Here is a 19575-nt window from a genome sequence, read left to right on the forward strand (position 1 = left end):
TGCTATCTTTAGCATCTATTGTGGGTATGGAATATCATAAGAAGAAAAGAAACATGATTAAAGGTACAAATATTTTTTTTCAAAAAGCTGGAAGAATACAATTTGCTAACTCTATTCCTCCTTTGTAGAGACTTTTACAGTCTCAAATAGCAGACTGTTACATTCATCGTGCTATTTAAAATGGTATTAAGGTGATAATTACAGATCAGATAGTACTTTAGCAGATTCCATTTAAGGTTACATTTTAAAGCTAATTTTGCAAATGGTAACTCTTGCATAGTGTACTTAGTTGTTTGTAAGACTCAAGTAATTGGCAGAACTGCATTTCTGTGAAATTCTTAATATGGGAAAAACCTGCTTAAATATTATTAAGCCATCCTTACTGGACTGGCTGACGCCAACATCCTGAGGGATAGCCAGCACGGGTTTGTTGTGGGTAGGTCTTGCTTAACCAATCTCATTTCCTTCTATGACCAGGTGACCTATCACCTGGACAAGGGAGAAGAGATTGATGTCATATATCTTGACTTCAAAAAAGCCTTCGATCTGGTATCCCATGATCACCTCTTGGCGAAACTGGCCAGTTGTGGCCTTGGCTCCACCACGATCCGCTGGCTGGGAAATTGGCTTCGTGGTCGGACCCAGAGGGTTGTGATTGATGGCAGTCACTCATCATGGTGCCCTGTGACCAGTGGGGTCCCCCAAGGCTCTGTCCTTGGACCCTGTTACGGGATGGGGACCGAGGAGCGGCCGTGATCTCTCCTGGCGACCCTACTGTGCCAAGTTGCCTGTCTAGCACCCTCTTTCTCGCCCGCCATGACTTTGATGTTCTATAATACCAATGGGAGGCTGCCTTATTTGACCCCTTGGATCCGGTGCTCTTGTCCTTCTGGTCCCTACTCTACGCGAATGGACTCTGGTACCCCAACCCTATGGGTGTCACTTGGCTCCTTCCACCCCAATACCACGCCCCAAGCCTCTCAGCTGTTCTGGACATTCTCGTGTCTACCTTGTTCCTAAGTGGCCCCTTCCGGGGTGTCCCACTCATATGCTTGCCCTTCCCGGGCCTCTCTGTGTACGTGCCCTCGCTGGGCTCCCTAATCGTGCGCTTGCCCTCGCTGGGCACCCTAATCGCGCGCTCGCCCCAACTGGGGCCTACGCCTCGCGCTTCTCGTGCTCCCTGTCCGCACGGGGCCTTACTCGCGCTTCTCACGCCCTCCGGCCCGCACTGGGGCCCTGCCTCGCACCTCCCACGCTCCCCACCTGCACTGGGGCCCTGCCTTGCACTTCTCGTGGTCAGGGCTCAGGTGGCCGTAGCTGTGCCTGGCCCCCAAGACCCTTTTCTCTGGGTCACATGCCCCACTGGTCTTCTCCAAATACCGCCCATGCGGTGCTGGGGTCACAACACCCCCAACTGCAGCACCACCCTACAGCGCACCACCTGCTGTGCCCTCCCAGGGCACCAGAAACCCCCACGCCACTGCTGGGGCGCTCCTCTGAGGCCTCCTCCTTCCCCTACAGCCTCACCCGGTCCTCTGGTCTTACACAAACAACCCAACAGAAACTCAAAGCCATAAGCCAACTGGCTATAACACAAAAATAAGCCTCCTGGCTATAACATACGTTCAGCGCTGCACTGGCTACTTCTCATCTCAGCCAGGGCTCTCTCCACCCCATGCCATTCTGCAGACGCTCAGGCGGTCAGGCTGCTCTGCTCTGGTCTGGTCTGGTCTGCAGCAGAGCTTCCGCTACTCAGGCTGCCAAAGGGGAACTGGCTCTGGCCTCAGCCTTCTGTGTTTATATAGGCCAGGCCCTGCCCCCTGGCGGTCAGCTGACCCAATCAGTTACCCTAGCAACTTCTACCTGTGCTGCCCTGGTGAGTGGCAGCTGAGCCCTTATTACAATTACCAGTACCGAGCACCCTAGTGCTCTGCTACACACCTCCCCCCTTAAGTTCATAAACCTCAATAGGAGCAGGGCACATAAGTGCCCTGCGACAGACCCATATTATTCAACATCTTCATTAATGATGTGGACATTGGAGTCAGAAGCGGACTGGCCAAGGTCGCTGATGACACCAAACTTTGGGGCAAAGCATCCATGCCAGAAGACAGGCAGGTGATCCAGGCTGACCTGGACAGGCTCAGCAAATGGGTGGATGAGAACTTAATGGTGTTTAACACAGAAAAATGCAAGGTTCTCCACCTTGGGAAGAGAAACCTGGAGCATCCTCATAGGCTTGGCAGTGCTACGCTGGCTAGCACTACGGAAGAAAGAGACTTGGGGATCATCATTGACCACAAGATGCACATGAGCCTACAATGCAATGCTGTGGCTAGTTAAGCGACCAAAACGCTGGCTTGCATCCATAGATGCTTCTCAAGCAAATCCCGGGATGTCATTCTCCCCTTGTACTTGGCCTTGGTGAGGCTGCAGCTGGAGTACTACGTCCAGTTTTGGGCCCCACAATTTAAAAAGGATGTGGAGAAGCTTGAAAGAGTCCAGAGAAGAGCCACGCGAATGATCAGCGGTCAGGAAAACAGACCTTACGACGACAGGCTGAGAGCCATGGGACTCCTTAGCCTGAAATAGCGCAGGCTCAGGGGTGATCTGATGGCCACCTATAAATTTATCCATGGTGAGCACCAGTATCTGGGGGAATGTTTGTTCACCAGAGCATCCTAAGGGATGACAAGGTTGAACAGTCATAAACTCCTGCAAGACTGTTTCAGGCTGGACATAAGGAAGAATTTCTTTCCTGTCTGAGCCCCCAAGGTCTGGAACAGCCTACTATCGGAGGAGGTTCAAGCACCTACATTGAACACCTTCAAGAGCAAATTGGATGCTTATCTTGCTGGGATCCTATGACCCCAGCTGTCTTCCTGCCCTTTGGGAATGGGGCTGGACTCGGTGATCTTTCGAGGTCCCTTCCAGCCCTAAAGTCTATGAAATCTATGAAACACTCAAAGAAAGTATTGGCATTTAAAAACTCTTATTGTTTTTCAAATATCTTTTTCCAATTATGATTTTTAATATTTGTAACCAAACTGATTTTGACCAGACCAAAAAGTAGCATACAGACATTTCAAGTTATTTTTAAGGTGCTAGAACTATTGAATAATAATCAAAATTATTTTTCAGTAAAGTCAAAAGGTGTATTTTTCTCTTTTGTCTCCAAACTTTAAGCTGTTGAACCATTCTGGATGAAATTTAGACATGTTTCATTCTCATTCAAATCCAGTTATATAAAATGACCCAGATAAATTTGGAACAGCCATGAGCCATTGAGAAAGGACCGTATAATATTGAACATTTATAAAAGCTTAATTACCTTGTTAATTAAACAAGCCATATGAGGAAAGGATGAGGGATCTGGGACTCTTCAGCGTGAAGAAAAGAAGGCTGAGAGGGGACCAGGTAGCAGCTTACTGCTACACTAGAGGAGTACATCAAGGGTTTGGTGAGCAATTGTTCACCAGGGCACCCAAGGGGAAACCTAGCCACAAACTCCTGGAAGACTGATTCAGGCTCAACATTAGGAAAAACTTCTTCACAGTCAGGGTGTTCAGACTGTGAAATAAGCTTCCTCCAGAGGTGGTGCAAGCACCTACCCTGGAAATCTTCAAGAGGAGACTAGACAGTCACCTTGCAGGGGTCACCTGACCCACAGTTATCTTTCCTGCTTGGTGCAGGGGGCTGGACCTGATGATCTTCCAAGGCCACTTCTGGCCTTACAATCTACAAATCTGTATTATATACATATCCAGTATAATAAACATATTTATTTTCACCTTCAGTACTTTTATTTAGATGCATATCTGCCTCTTTTGCAGTTGCTGACATGTATCTGTGTGTGATAAACTGAGTGATTCTACTACCTGTAATGAGCTGCAGTGAGCTAAGTAAACCTTTAAAATATTTTTATATAACTCATGTCTGCATGACTCCAATTCCATTATTTTGTAACTCAAAACTCTCCTATACTGAAGTCCTTCCCTTTCTTTTTTCAAAATCCTAAACCATTAATATACAAATCTTGATAAATTTAACACTTGGCATGATATACATAAAAGTAGTAAGTAGAGTTTGACTCACAAGTGGATGTTCTGAAGGGGTGAGGGTTGGAAAAAAGTCAACAGAATGAAGTCATTTGGAGAACTGTCTATGAATTGGAATCCCTATTTTTTCTGAGTCATTTTTGGAAAACGAAGTCTTAGAAAAAATGTACATGAAAACATCAAACTTTTCACCAAAATGGATGCCTAACCCTTATCAAAGTCAATGGGAAGTTTTTACATAAGGAGAAGCGTAGGGACAGTTTCAGGAGTAAAAAGTCACCATCTTTAGAACAAACTACAGAAGTTTACTTTTATCCGAGAAATGAGGATTTTTGTGGGTAGTATCTTTTATCTTTACATTGTGATCTCAAGCTGTTTCTGTTTCTTTCTCAGACCTAGGGAAAGGTACTTTGTATCTAAAAGCTTGTCTATATCTCTCCCAATTTTGAAATTTGTTCAGTTAAAGATATCACTCACAAAACTCCTTGCCTCTAGTATATTTCCTGAACTAGCACAGCTACATCACTCCAACACTACCAAAATTTACTTTTTCAATTTAACTTTCCTCCAGTAATAATAATGAAGCCTTAAAATATTCCTGCCAATTCAGATGAGGAAAAGGGAAAGGAAACGGTAACTCTTCATTTTTGAAACTGTAAAGAACTTTGATAGCACAGTGTAAGGGATTATGGTTATTTTTTACCTTCTTTGTTGATGTCAGATTTTGTAGTTCCAGCCTCTTTTTCCATGCTTCCTTCTTCCCCAGTTTTAGTGACTTCTGTCATCTCCTCCATTTCTTTGTCACTACTAGTTTCTTGGGCATCCATTGCAGCTGTGAAATAACATTAAATATAGATACATTTTGGGCAGATGATAAACACATTTTCTTCAAATTAACACTCACTCTAATTTCAATAATTTTTATTTTTGAAAAATAAAATCAAAGCAAAAAACTGTACTGAAGCAGTGTTTCTTTAACACAAAGAAAGCAACTCTAATATTTGTGTTAAAAACATAGAACATTACTGATCCACACATATTATAATCTCGATAGATTACAGAGATTTTAAATGTTCAGAAAGTCAGAATTACAAATATTTCTTTTTGTAACAGAAAATGTCCATTAAATGTTATGCAACTGCTGGCTTCATCCACATAATTAGATGTTCTGCCAGTCTGCAGTAGAGTGCCAAGACAGCAGCTTGGACAATTGTAATAGTTAGACTTCTCCAGGGAGATAAAAATACCACTAAACACCTCCATCAATATCTCTGCAACCTACTTGTGTAGAGGGTTAATCTTCTTCAGTTTCTTTTGATTCAGATACGAAGAAACAGAGGTTTTTCTCTGTAGCCTTTCTGGGAAGCATAATTTTTGCAGCATTCTTGTCACAGAGCTTTACCTTTTATGATCTTCAGGTAAATGACACCCAAAAGATTAGCATAAAGCTGCAAAGAGCGTGGGGGCTGGGACTGCAATGGCAGGCATGAACCATTTCATCCCAATTGTGATGGGTAGGAGGAAATAAGGCAGGATGACACTGATATTAATTAAAAACCAATATTAAATACATATTAAGTGTCATATCAAGTCCTGCATGGGTTCTTCTAACAGAGTCACCATGATCCATTTTACACTCATGGATTTGTCCACCAACTTTCCTGTCGTGGCAGACCTTGACTCAATGACTTAAAGATCCTTGTCTTAGTGTGAATTTTATACAGAAAGCTTATAGAAAAACATTTCACACATGTCTTTAGCTACTTCCAATAAACAAGATCTCTAAAAAGAAAATACGATTAATGCAGTACAGGATGTCCTAGTTAATAAGCTGATGATTCAAAGCCTTTAATGAGGGTGATCCAAGCTTGAATGAATAATTTTTTGGTTTCTTTATGTTTTCCTGGAAAGGACAATAGAATTATGGAAATATATCATTATTTTACCACTGTATAGCAGTTAATTTTTGAAGTGCGAAGAGTAGATAGACCTATACCTATGTAATACTTTTAATATAATTATTTGGAAAATGGGCCATTTTTTATTGTGAGCAGTTGTACTTAAGTCTAGAAACAGTATCCAGTCTTCTGCAAGAGTTAGTCTGAGATTAAAATCTGAGATTCTGAATGCTAGGCTTGAAATTGATTTCATCATTATATAACTATATTATGAATTCATATTTATATCCATGTTTCAGGGGTGTAGGTTGTAGCTGTGTTGGTCTAAGGACATAGACAGACAAGATTCTGTGGGTAAATTTGATATTTTATATTAGATCAACTCAAATAGTTGGAAAAAAATCTGCTTTGCAAGTTTTCAGGTACAGATACCCCACTTTCTAGAGCCATCATGAATCTTGCTATACAAAATATTTTTGGGGATATGGTCTCTTCCCATACTCTTGACATGACCAATCCATCACAACCTCCTTTTCTTGATAATGGTTTTTTCAGTGTGTCATTTCTGCCTGCTCTAGTACCTTTGTGTTTGATATTCTGTCTTTTTGCTTTATTTTCAGGATCTTATGCAGACATCTCACACGGAAGCTGTTCTGTCTCTTGATGTGCCTAGTATATGTAGTCCACATTTCTGAACCATAAAGCAGGGATGACAGCATACAAATCTCATAGATTAGCATCTTCACCTGAGCTGATAGTTTGCTGTTATTCTATGCACATTTCTGTAATAGCCTGAAATTCTTAGCAGCTTTTCTGATTCTGTTAGTCAGTGCATTCTGAAGGTCAAGATCCCAGCTGATTGTAGAACACCAGTAACAAAAACTGTCTACTCCAAGAGATTTAACCTCCAGAGTGATGTCAGGTATTAGTTCTTCCACCCCGTGGTACATGATAAAAGTCTTCTTGAGACTAATTGCCATCCCAAAGCTCTTGCATGATTCAAACAATTTGCCCAAGAAATTTTGCAGGGAAGATTCGCTGTTGGCAACCAAGGCCGCATCATCCAACAAATAGGAAGTCTCTCAGTACCAGTTCTTTTACCTTGGTTTTCACTCGAAACCTTGCAACGTTGAACAAGCCTCCGTTTACTTTGGTTCAAAGATAAATGCCATCATTGCTGTCCTTGAATGCACAAAGAAGCAAGAATGAAAAGTATATGTAAAAAGGACAGGATGAAGACACACCCTTTTCCACCCAATTGTCAATGTTAAAGGCATTTGATTCTTTGTTTTCATACAGTACAGCTACCTTTGTACCTTGATGTAATGAGGAAATGATATTCAAGTTTGGGGAGACACCAAGTTTCCTCAGAAGAGTAAAAAAGCACTGTCTATTGATTGTGTTGAAGGCCTTAGATCAATTAAAACTATGTACAGTGGTATTCATTTTTCTCTATATTTTTCTTGCACTTGCTTGACTGAAAATATCGTATCGGTGCTGGAGCATCCTAAGTGAAAACCACATTGACTTTCAGAATAGATTCTTTCACCTAGGTGCCTATACATGAGCATGGAGGCTGCTCCAATGCATTGTAATTACACCATGTCAGAGCCAACTCAATCAAGTCTGCTGGAGCATGGCAATTACTGTGCTCTAGCAGCCTCTTGCATCTTATGTATCTGCCCACATTTCAAAATGGTGGTGAGGGTGCTTGAACTAAAGCTCATTCGACAAGCTTTAGTTCAAGCACCCCTACTGCCATTTTGAAGCACAGGGATGCTGATACATGAGACACTGTGATGTTTTAATTAGAACAGTTCTCAGAGACACTCTAATTAAAGCACTGCCTATCCCCCTAATTAAAGCACTGCCTATTTTACAGAGCACGTATAAAAGTGCCCCTAGAGACTGCAACCTAGGAAGCATGATGCAAGTTACAATTTTTATGGTAATGGTCAACAGAGAGATACCTTTATAACTGTCAGTTGCTTCTATCCCCTTTGTTTTTGCATCCTTGTACAAACTAAGTATCTTTGAAATTTTGTGGTACTGCTTCCTCTTTCCATCAGAGCAGTATAACATCATGCAGGTTTTGAAGTAATTCATCATTGGTACATTTGTACATTCCAGCAGGCAAACAGTTGTTGCAAGATGCCTTATTCCCAGGAATCAATTTCATGGCTTTCTGTAAATCTTCTAATGTAGGCTCACTGTCTAAATCCATCATAACTTTGAACTCTGGTAATCCTTCAATCTCTTCGTGTTTGATTTCAGTCTCACTAGAGTATAGAAAATTCCACAGTGTTCAATCCAACACTCGAGTGTTTTTTGTTTATCAATAATGACATTTCCATTTAAGTCTTTCAGCAGAGCTGTTTTCTTTTTGACTGGACCAATTCCTCATTTGATTCCTTCCTTCCTCATTTGATAACTCTGCTATCACCTGCAGCAGCTGCTTTCTGAATATCATCACAGTGTCAGCCAAAAAGCTTAGTTACACCTCTTAGCCTCCTTTTGCATTTCTCTTTTAGCCATTCTCAGGTTTTCCAGGGTTATGGTTTTAGGAGATTTCTTATAGTTGGTTAGTGCTGTCCTTTTGTTCTCAACCAGTGGTAGAAGGGTAAAAAAATAAATTATACAACATAATTAAATGCACTCTGCTGATAAAGTTGAGAATATTTCCAAGTAGAAGAAGCTGCTTTATTGAATTAATCTAAACATTAGTAAGACAGTCCGAAAGACAGGAAACGCATTATTTACCTTGCTCTTTTAACATTTTTTTGTATTCCAGCTTATTTTTCACTGCTGTTATAGCTGCTACTATTGCTTCAGAACGTGCTTGTTCAATGATTTTTTCCCTTGTTTTCTCCATACTTGGTTGGATAAGTTTGGCTATATCGAGAACCTACAGAAAACGTTTGAGCTCATAGGGATATGCACAAACAAACATACAGAAACAAATTCTACTCTAAGGGTGGCATGAATTTGGAAAGGCTCCAATCGCTTCTGTAAAAGCAACATTTCTCTCAGAGCTTTTTCATGCACCAAATTATCTTAAATTACAAAATCTGATTCTCTTGAATACAAAGGATGACACTCATAGGTACTTCTTGTCATTACTACTATCTAGAGCTAGTTATCCCCCATTTTGTATTTGTTCATGGTTTTTTTACTAGCCATATTGGCTGATACTGATCCGATTGCTGATATGCAGCCCGGCAGCTTGGAGAGCAGCATCTGGCTGGTAAGTCTGTTGTGGGGGAAGGAGAGGTGGGGAGGGAGGGAGTGTGGGGGACAGGTTGAGGCCCCCATGATAAGGGAGGGAGTGGGGCTGGGGCTGGGGCAGGGGCAGGCGCTGCCCAGCTGGGGCAGGGTGGCACATGGGACATAGCCACAGCTTGTCTGGGGGGTGCAGAGTGTGGGGTTCTGCCACGATGCACATCCCTGGGGGAGGTATGGGGGGCATGTGCCCCTGGGATCTGTGCATGAGGCAATGGCAGGCTGCTGCTGCATGCTTGGGGCTGGAGGCTGTGCTGGCATCTTCTTAGTGGAGGGAGATGGGCTGGGGCCATGAATGACACATGCCCCCGGTGGCTGGGGGGACATGGTGGGGGTGGGAGCACGGCAGCAGGAGTGTGGTGGCAGTAAGCAGTGAGCTCCTGCAGATGCTGCCAGCACTGCCAGTAGCAGCAGGGCGGGAGGGGTGAGCACTGACCCAGGATTGGCGACCACCTGCAGATGCTGCTAGTGGTGTTGGCGGTAGGGAGGGGATATGGTGAGTGGCAACTGCCTGCAGGTGCTGCAACAGTGTCAGTGGCACCTTTTTGTAAGGGGTGCACCGCCACGCTCAGGGGGTGCATGTGCACCTGCGTGTACCCCCTACACATTGCCAATGGCTGGGTATGCGCTTGGGCAGGGTGGGGTGGGGCAGGCAGCAGCAGCATTGGGGGGGCTACAGGGGGACTACAGCCACCCCAAACTTTGGCATAGCCCCCCCTCCCATTGCCATGCCCCTCCCAGCATCGCAACCAGCCCTGGCCCTAGCCCAGTGCCCCATCAGGAAGAGGGCAGCACAGCTTCTGACCCTGAGTACACAGTGGCAGCCTGCCCTTACCCTATGCACAGATTCAGAGAGCACATGTGCACTATGCCTCCCCTAAGGGTGCACACAGCAGTTGGAACCCCTCCTCCTCCCCTCACCTCTGCACCCCCCTGGATGAGCCACAGCTCCATCCCACACCCTGCCCCATACCAGCTGGGCACCTGCCATTGCCCCAGCTCCAGCCCCACCCACTCCCTCTCTCACCACAGGGGCCTCGATCTGTTTCCCACATGCTCCTTCCCTCTCCCACACCCCTTTCCTCCCACAGACTTACTGGCTGAATGCTGTTCTCCAAGCTGCTGGGCTGCGTTCCTGGCCACATGCATGCTGTGGTTGTGTGAATGCATACAGCATTTATTGGCAACATTATTGGCCACATCAGCCAAAAAAGCCAATTGCCAATAATGTTCATTTTCCTTTTATCAGTGCCAATATGATATGGACTGAATTACTGATTCATAGATTCACAGATGTAGGGTTGGAGGGGACCTGAGCAGAACATCAAGTCTGACCCCCTGCCCTGGGCAGGAATGAATACTGGGTTCATATAACTCCTACTAAGTTAAGCTCATATGACCCCAGCTAGGGACTTATCAAGCCTCCTTTTAAAGACCCCTAAGGTAGGAGCCAGCACCACTTCCCTTGGAAGCTTGTTCCAGATCCTGGCCACCCTGACTGTGAAGTAGTGCCTCCTGATGTCTAGCCTGAACCTACTCTCAGTCAACTTGTGGTCATTATTCCTTGTTACTCCAGGAGGTGCTTGGGGGAACAGGGTCTCACCCACTCCCCTCTGTTCCCCCTGGTAAGTTTATAGATGGCCACTAGATCCCCTCTCAGCCTTCTCTTGTGAAGGCTGAACAGGTCCAGGTCCCTTAGCCTCTCCTTGTAGGGCCTGCTCTGCTGCCCCCTGCTCATGTGAGTGGCCCTCCTCTGGACCCTCTTGATGCTGGACTCATCCCTCCTGAAGTGCAGTGCCCAGAACTGGACACAGTCCTCTAGCTGTGGCCTGACTGGTGTCACACAGAGGGGGAGGATCACCTCCTTGGACCTGCTCATGATGCATCTGTGGATACATGAAACGGTATGGTTAGCCTTGCTGACCGCGTCCTCACTTTGGTGGCCCATGTTCATTTTAGAATTAATAATGACTCCAAGAGCTCTTTCTGCCACTGTGCTTTCAAGAAGGGAGTTCCCCAGCCTATAGGTATGCTGCTGGTTCTTCCTGCCCAAGTGCAGTACTCTGCACTGGTCAGTATTGAATCCTATGCTATTTACATTTGCCCTCCCCTGTAACCTGTCCAGGTCCAGTTGTATCCCATCCCTCCCTTATAGCATGCCCACCTTGCCCCAGATCTTGGTGTTGTCAGAAAATTTGAACAGGGTACTTTTCATCCCCTTGTCCAAGTTGCTGATAAAGAAGTTGAGCAGTACGGGCCCAAGGACCAAGCCCTGGGGGACTCCATTGCCCACATCCTTCCAGGTCGACTATGACCCATCCACCACCACTGTCTGGGTGCAGCCCCCTAGCCAATTTGCAGCTCATCTGACTGTGTAGGCATCAATGCCAGAGTCACCTAGCTTTTTAATGAAAATGGGGTGGGAGAAAGACTATATCCACCATGACACCTGTGTCCAATGGTTTTGTGACCTGATCGTACAAGGCAATCAGGTTGGTCTGACAGGACCTGCCCTTAATGAACCCATGCCGGTTGCCCTTGAGCATCACCCCCACTGCTGGTCCCTCACAGATGTGCTCCTGGATAATTTTTTCAAAGAGCTTCCCCAGGACTGAAGTAAGACTAATGGGCCTATAGTTACCTGGGTCCTCCCTCCTCCCTTTTTTGAAAATGGGGACCACATTGGCCTTCTTCCAGTCTTCTGGCACCTGTCCAGAACACTATGAGTACTTGTAAAGCCATGCCAGAGCCCCTGCGATGACCCCTGTCAATTCCCTCAGCACCCTAGGGCGGAGAGCATCTGGACTTGCTGATTTGAACACGTCCAGCCCCCCCAGAAATTCCCTAACTTGGTCCTCCCTTACCCTAGGCCTGGCGGACTCACTCCTGTGTCCGTCCTGAATTCTGATGGGGGATGGTCCCTGCTCAGAAAAATTAAATGGCAACTACCAGGAGTGGGGTTTGAACCCACATAGACATACACCCATTGAATTGGAAGTCTAATGCGTTAACCACTCAGCCCTCCTGGTGATTTTGGTACACCTGGAACTATTATGAACTATTATGACTGTAGTTGCCAAAATGCCAAAGCAGAACTCTTTCCTGTAATTGGATTTTACCAAATTATTGCATTTTTTGCACAAATCCAGAGATTTGAAATGTATATGCTTATAAAACCCTCTAAAATCATAAACTAACTAAATGTTAGCCACAGTGTCTGCCTAAAAAAATATCTGTATGAAGAGAGTAATGTGATACAACTCTTGTGATGAACCAGATACCAAATAAATACCCTCAAATGATTAAAATTAATGAGATTGGCAGATACTCAGCTTTTCTCAGGTTCTAGCCTGTATATTTAAAGTACAATATTACATTTTGTTTTGTTTTTTCTACAACATCCTACAAAGAATGCATTATATTCTTTACACCTGTATAATTGCAATGTTTATATGACTAACATAATAAAGGGTAGTAAAAGCAATTGCTACTGATAGTGTTAAAGATATAAATGGAAGTATACATTGCTGCTTCATGTCAGATACATGGGTAGTTTTTTTGCTAAACTGATGTATATTTCACGGAAAGATAATCTGAAGAATAAGCAGTGATTTTTATAAATGAAGGACATATGACTGATATATTACACATCTATCATTCAAATCACTTTAAAAAACAACAGCCTAAAATCTTGAAGTCTAATCTTTCAACTAACTTAAAATATTTATATATACCTACCTGACCTTTATATCTGTTTGCAATCAAGTTACAAAGAGTTGTTTTCCCTGACAATGGAGGTCCAAGTACTAGTATTTTACAAGGAGGAAGTGGCATAGGTGGTAGTAGATAGGGCCGTGGATTCAACATAAATGCTCTCAAGGCTTCTTGAGACGACAGTACATACATTTTACCTAGAAAGCTGTGGGGGGAAAAATAAAAGGTATAGACACTGTGCATTACAAAGTAGAAATACCAGTACACAATACTAGTTTTTGCTTACCTGACAGCCAAGTCAGGAAGCCCCATCTCAATGTTACCCTCTTTTAAAGCTACAGGACATACTCTTCCCCATTGGCTTCTGCACCAGCGGTATTGAGGTGCTATTAGTTTGTAGGATGAAAGAGTCCGGAAAAGTTCATCCTGTATATTAAGAGAACAGTAAAAGAATGTTTAATTTTTGCTAAAAATTATATATGCAGAATTGTATATCATTTCTCATTTTAAAATATTTTGCAAGACAGGGGACAAATACTTGAGTAGTAATTACTTTTATAACCAAAATATGTGAAAAATTGAATTTTTTTCACTACTCAACTTTAAGGAATAACTACTTGAAATATTTTATTTTTAATCTGCTTAAAAATAACCCTTAAAAAATTCCCTCAGTTTACATTATGAAAACACCACAGCTACAACATATTAATTAAATGTAAATCATTTTTAGTAATACTTAATATGTACCCATTTAAAGGAGTACTAAATGCTGCCAACTACTGAAAAACTCTCTCATTAACAACAGGAAGGTTAAAAATCATAGATTTAAAGAGAGGAAGTAAAATCATTGATCAATGGGGAGAAAGGGATATAGTGTTAAATACATTGGGCAACACAAGTAATTCTGAGCTATGGAAATTCCCATTGTACTGTAAAGGAGACCAAATTCTGAGCAATGGAACGAGGAAACAGAAACTTCTATTCTATGCTTATAGAAATGCCAGTTCTGATATGTTATATATCTGATTGACAGAACTGCTTGTAGGAGGTATTAAAACAGACCTCACAGGATGGAAAACAAAAAGGGCTTCCTTCAAAGAAAAGAAACAGTGATTGCCAAATCCTTTTTTTGGGAATTTTTCTGTATGCAGGACTCTTGTTCATTGACCACTTGTAAGGATCTGCTAAAGCTCGATTCTGTGAAAAAGTGCTTTTCCCTGAAAGTATAACCCTAATCAGGAAGGTGCCACTTGCTTTACCCGAATTCAAAGCTTTGAAGATTTGATGACATAGCAAGCAAGACAACCATGCATTCCTCTATGTATAAAAGAAGCTGAAGGAGGATGTTATATTGATCCTACAGTCTATCTGTATGTAAGATTTATGTTCTTAGTTTTACAAAAATGGGGCCAGATAACATAGCTTAGTTATTTAAGGAGAGTTCTCTCTTGAAACCACATCCAATGACACAGGTAAAAGAAAGAGATCACTGGTGATCCACCATATTATAACTTAAAAAAAGAAAGTAAAATGTATTTGTTTTCAGCATCTAAAACTGTAGCAATTCTTTTTTATGTAGTATGTTGAAAGCCTCAGGTAAAAGAGTAGAGACAGTATGAAGCCAGCTTGCTGCTTTGTTCTTTAACCTCTGAAAAAACTATCTTTAAGTACTTTTCTTTTCCTGAGAAATTTTCTTTATATCTCTTCAGACTGAGTCTTGTTCAAAACTTTCTTTTTGAGATCTAGGTACAAAACTATCCTGATATTAAAGTCATGTTTTTCCATGCTTTTTTTTGGAATGTTTATTAAAGTTCTGGCTCTGTACACCTGAAATACATTTTCTTAAACTCACATTTCTGCCACTGTAACTGAACAATAAATGCCTCCATTTTTTAAATTTAAGCACTGTTCTTTATCAATAAGTGTATAATGTAAAACAAAAGTGTTATAGCAAAAGAGCGTAATGTAAAAAAAAAAATAAACAACCAATTATTGTAATTACTGTAGGCAACCAAATTTCTAAAAAAGCATATAACACAGTTACATTTTCCATTGTCTCTGGCAATTCTTCCTCTGGGCTTTGAAGTCTGGTTATCAGTGCTCCATTTGGAAGGCCCATGGATTGAAGCCGGGCTAATACCGACTAAAGAAAAAAGAATGTCTTGGGTAAATCACCATTCAAAATTGTTTTTATGGTATGAAAGCTTTACAACTAACTTCTTATTTATGTAGTACCAATATATGTAATATTTCTCATTGTATAGCTTTGGGCCATCCAACATGTTCATCAGAGCTCTTGCAAAATTCACAGCAGGTATAGACAGTGCAGAAACCCCTGGCTCTGGCCTCTTACCTCATCCATATGTACTGAGGCTTAGATTCCAAAAGGAACAAAAAGTCCTACAAAGGATCTTTCCCCATGTGGGAAGAGGTGTATGCAGGGTAAGAAAAGAAGGGGAAAAAATCTCCCTAAGAGAGCAAAACCTGTCTAAAGAGCCTGAGAAACAGAAAAGCAAAATTTGCTATGATGGAGCTTGGCTTGTAATAAGTTTTGCCTTACTCATAGACAGATGTGGATTTTCCAGAAAATTTTGAATTGAAAAATTTTCCAATGCCCTAAATACAGCGTGACGTGATTTAGCATTTTTCCACTTAACTTATATTTGGAAAACAAAACTAAAAAAGTACCCCCATGTTAATTTTATGTCCCAATAGCCAAAAGTATTTAAACTGAAAGATTTGATTAGGAAAAAAATTTAAATACAGCATACTTAATGTGGTTTAAACGTTATATTCATATATATTCAAAGGTTTATGCAAAAATAAATTATTTTTATTGGAACACTTGTAAAAATGTAAAGACAATACACAATAGCATGTACTTCCTTTACATCGTTTGTTTAAATTTAAAGAAAAAACAAAGGCACTGAAACCTACTGACACACTAATTTAGCACACCCAAGGAACCGTGCATGATTACGCTATGCTTTGGTTTTGATTTGACCTGCACAGCCAATTAGGTGCATTCATAACTTGACTTTGGTTTGGATTATTATGTGAGTGTATTTACCCTCCTGTCTGCAAATCAATAAAACATCTATGTACTCTCTCACACACTTCCTAGGGATAATCACCTGAAAAACATTAATTACAACTTTGAAACTGCCAAGCTTGCCTAATATTGTATTGGCATCCAGTCATTGTTACTATTGAATTTTATGAAACAATGAATTTTGAGAAATGGAAAATTTCTCGTGGAAAATAAAGCAGTGGAAATTTTTTCAGAAAATTTTCTGCCCCACATCTCTGCTCATAGAAAAAAATATCAATTATTACACAACTAGATCTTCTTTTCAATATTGTCTCTATTTTACTGACCATAAGTTATACAAATTAAGGTCCTAATTCTATAAACCTGCAAATACCTAACTTTATTACCATAAATACTACTCATCATAATTAAATGTACTTACAAGATTTAGACCTTAATTTGTATCCAGTGGAGTGCACTGACAGTGGTGACACCTGTTCTATGTAGCTGAAGACACAATTCAATCTTTTTCATTTAATTACTCATTCTTGAGGTGCAACAATGCTACAGCCACTGTGCTTGGCAAAGCAAGAAATAGAACTTCTCCCCTTGTTTATCAACATTAGTCTTTCTTAAGGAAAAGACTTTGCTATTGAGTGACATGAGCTAAAAAGACTAGACATTTTTTATTTATGTTGCTCAGTAGAACTTCTACAAAAAAAGGAAAGTATGGTCCAGACATTTAATCCAAGCCTCTTGTATTGCAATGCCAAGTTAATATCACAAAAGTATAAAATAGTTTTTTATGTGAAACTGCAGTAAAACAATACTATAAAATATATTATGTTAGAATAACTAAATATTAATAAATTCCTTTATAGTTTTATTCATGTTAATAAAGATGCTTGGCAAGTTATCAGATACTGTATATGATAACTCCATGCAACATGATGTGAATTATAGTCAACTAGGGACATGTTTCTGTTTAAGCTGTAGAATGTATAGTAAGTATAATTGGATTTCTTTTTTTAGGTAACAAAGAAAAGAAGCATCTAAATAAGCAAGTATTTTCTAGCAACAGCATTATGAATTATAGGTCTTTGCCAATATAATTTTAATGAATGTGCCAGCTTCAGCAATGGTTCTTTTCTAATAGAATTTGTCTAAATATACATACAGCTTACTTACTGCAATGAGCTCATCTGGGTGCTTATTTCCATCCAGTTCAATAAGATACTGAGAATCCTGCTCAGCCATCAAGTCCTGCATGTTTTTGAAAAAAGACATACTACTTAATTGAATATAATTGACCAAATAATGACACTGGATCAGATTTTATTTTCATGTATGTTAAAGGCAAGACACCTGTAGCAGGGCAGTAAAATATGCCTGCTCCTTTAAGAGAGCAAGCAGCCTGAGAGGCTGCTTGAAGGTGGCAGAGAGGAGCTAATGAGGGACTCACCTGACCAGAAGAGGGCTCAGGCGTGAGCTACATGGGTGCTTGTACATGTGACAGTGGCTTAGTTTTCTATGCCCCCTAAAATGAAATGGTGGGTTTTTAATTATAACCCACCATTTCAATTTAGGTGTTTTATTTTTTTGTCACGTTATGGCAAGGGGCCTGATTCTTGCTTTGTTTTTTGGTGGAGCCTGCTCATAGCCTGTGGGCAAGTTGCCAGCAGGCCAAGAGGCCCCTTGAGCTGTGGGAGGCCCCAGTCCTTTGTGGCAGTGGTGCTCACCAGGGCCACCCAGGCAGGCTGCTAGCGGGCTGAGTACTTCCCCAACTTGGAGGCAGCACCCAGACTGATCCATCTCTTCCCCAGAGGGCACCACCACCACAGTGGAAAGTACTGGGGCCCCCCACAGCTCAGGGGCTGTTTGGCCCACTGGCAGCTTGCCCCCTGCTGCAGGCCAAAAAAAAAAAAAAAAAAAAAAAAGACAGGTGCCTACTGAAGGCAGAAGCAGTGAGGGGCCCAATGCTTTTTTCCTGTGGAGTCTGCCCACCTCTCCTGCAGCTGGGGGACAAAGTAAGGAGCTTATGGCAGCAGGTCTCCTGAAGGCACCTGGACTTAGCTAAACAACTCTACAGGCCTGGGAACAGAGGCAAGTTCCCTGGGCAGAGAAATGGATTTACAGGCAAGTAGCCTTTGTTCATGTTATGTCCCTAGAGGATTTGAGATGTCTGCCAGAGGGTGGTGATGCTTCTTGTTTATTTAAGCTGCACTGGTAGTTTAACCTTGAGCTCTACAGTGACAGGCTCAAGGCCAGTTTAGAAAACCAGTAATCCAGGAGCCCTCAGACTAAAACTGGGACCCAGACTGAGTAGGGGTCCAGGAGACTAAGAAAAGTCTGAGACCTGGGCCAGAGGGTCCATGTGCCCAAGGAAGGGCTGAGCTGGGTCAGAGGGTTCACAAGCCCAGAGTAGGCTAAGCACGACTAGAGGGTCTGAGAGCCCAGAGGAGGGGCTGCATGTGGGACCAGGGGTCCAAGATTCCAGAAGAGGGGCCGAGTGTATAAATAATTTAACATCAAAGACAGATAACATCTGTGAGGATTGGGGCTTGGTGTAGGAGAGGAAAAGGAGCCATGCAATTTGTTCTTAAGGCTACAGGTGCCCTACAGGGGCCTAGCAGGCTGAGAGGAACCTATCAGGCCTGAGGGCTAGATTGAGGATAGTGGAGTCTCAGGAGAGACCCAATGGGAAATTATTGGTATTATGGATCACTCTAAGGCCTGTTGGCAGCGTCCCTTAATCAATCTTTAATGTTAAGAACAAGGCACGGCAGGAGAGCAATCTAGGGAGACAGACATTACAGTCTGAGCTGGGCAGAAGCTGCAATGAGCCTGTCACAACACCCACTGCTCACCTAAACTGTTACTTAGTGTAGGTTATACTGTAGGCTGATAGGAGTTCAAACTCATGTCATATATGTAAGGTTACTTTTTTCTAGATTTTTGAAAAATATCTTGTACTTGATATGATCTATGATTTGACTTACGACATTATTTTAACTATAATTCTGGAATTTTTAATCTAATTATTTTTCACTATTAAAAGAGAAGTTTCTTCCCAGAAGCTCCTGGAGGTCATCAGTTCCAAAAGCAATTTTCATAATTTGCTTGAACCAGAAAATCTAAGCACTGTTTGTTTTTATCTGTGGCATTTGCCATTAGGCCTGTGGCTGAAAGCCAAGGTAACACTGATGTGACCTGCTGGAGATGTTCCTTCCAGGTACTGATGAATGCTACCATGTCATCTAGATAGTTTGCTCACTGTGACAGGGTGCTTGGTATGCCTGTCACTTTGAGAGGCTGCCTGAGAAGCAGCCAGCAGATGGTTGGGGGGAGTTGCAATTAGAGAGTCAGCTGACCAGAAGGAGGCTGGGCTTGAACAATATAAAGCCAGGTCCTGAGCTGGTCAGGCAGTCTAGCCCTGAGAGGGACAGGGAGAGGAGCTCCTGGCAGCAGGGCTGCAGTAGGGCTCCTGGGATAACATTGGAGCTAGGGTAAGCAACTCTGCAGGCCTGGGAATCGGGGAATGTTACCAGGCTCCTGGGTTACTGTTGCAGAGCACCTCAGTGCTCTGCTCCTATAA

General features: G+C 42.3%; 1 protein-coding gene across 1 annotated transcript in view; it reads right to left on the reverse strand.

The window, feature by feature from the left end:
• AK9 (adenylate kinase 9) overlaps positions 1-19575 on the reverse strand; it is a 181604-nt gene that overhangs the window by 96705 nt on the left and 65324 nt on the right. Inside the window, exons 9-14 of the mRNA XM_090037720.1 lie at positions 17169-17243; positions 14994-15092; positions 13236-13375; positions 12974-13154; positions 8717-8861; positions 4762-4890 (exon numbers count right to left, since the gene is read on the reverse strand). Of these exons, the coding sequence (XP_089893846.1) occupies positions 4762-4890; positions 8717-8861; positions 12974-13154; positions 13236-13375; positions 14994-15092; positions 17169-17243 (769 nt within the window). The remainder of the gene's footprint in view (positions 1-4761; positions 4891-8716; positions 8862-12973; positions 13155-13235; positions 13376-14993; positions 15093-17168; positions 17244-19575) is intronic.

Source organism: Crocodylus siamensis, chromosome 1 (genome assembly GCF_052110815.1).
Source record: "Crocodylus siamensis isolate JL-2025a chromosome 1, ASM5211081v1, whole genome shotgun sequence".
Taxonomy (NCBI): Eukaryota; Metazoa; Chordata; order Crocodylia; family Crocodylidae; genus Crocodylus; species Crocodylus siamensis.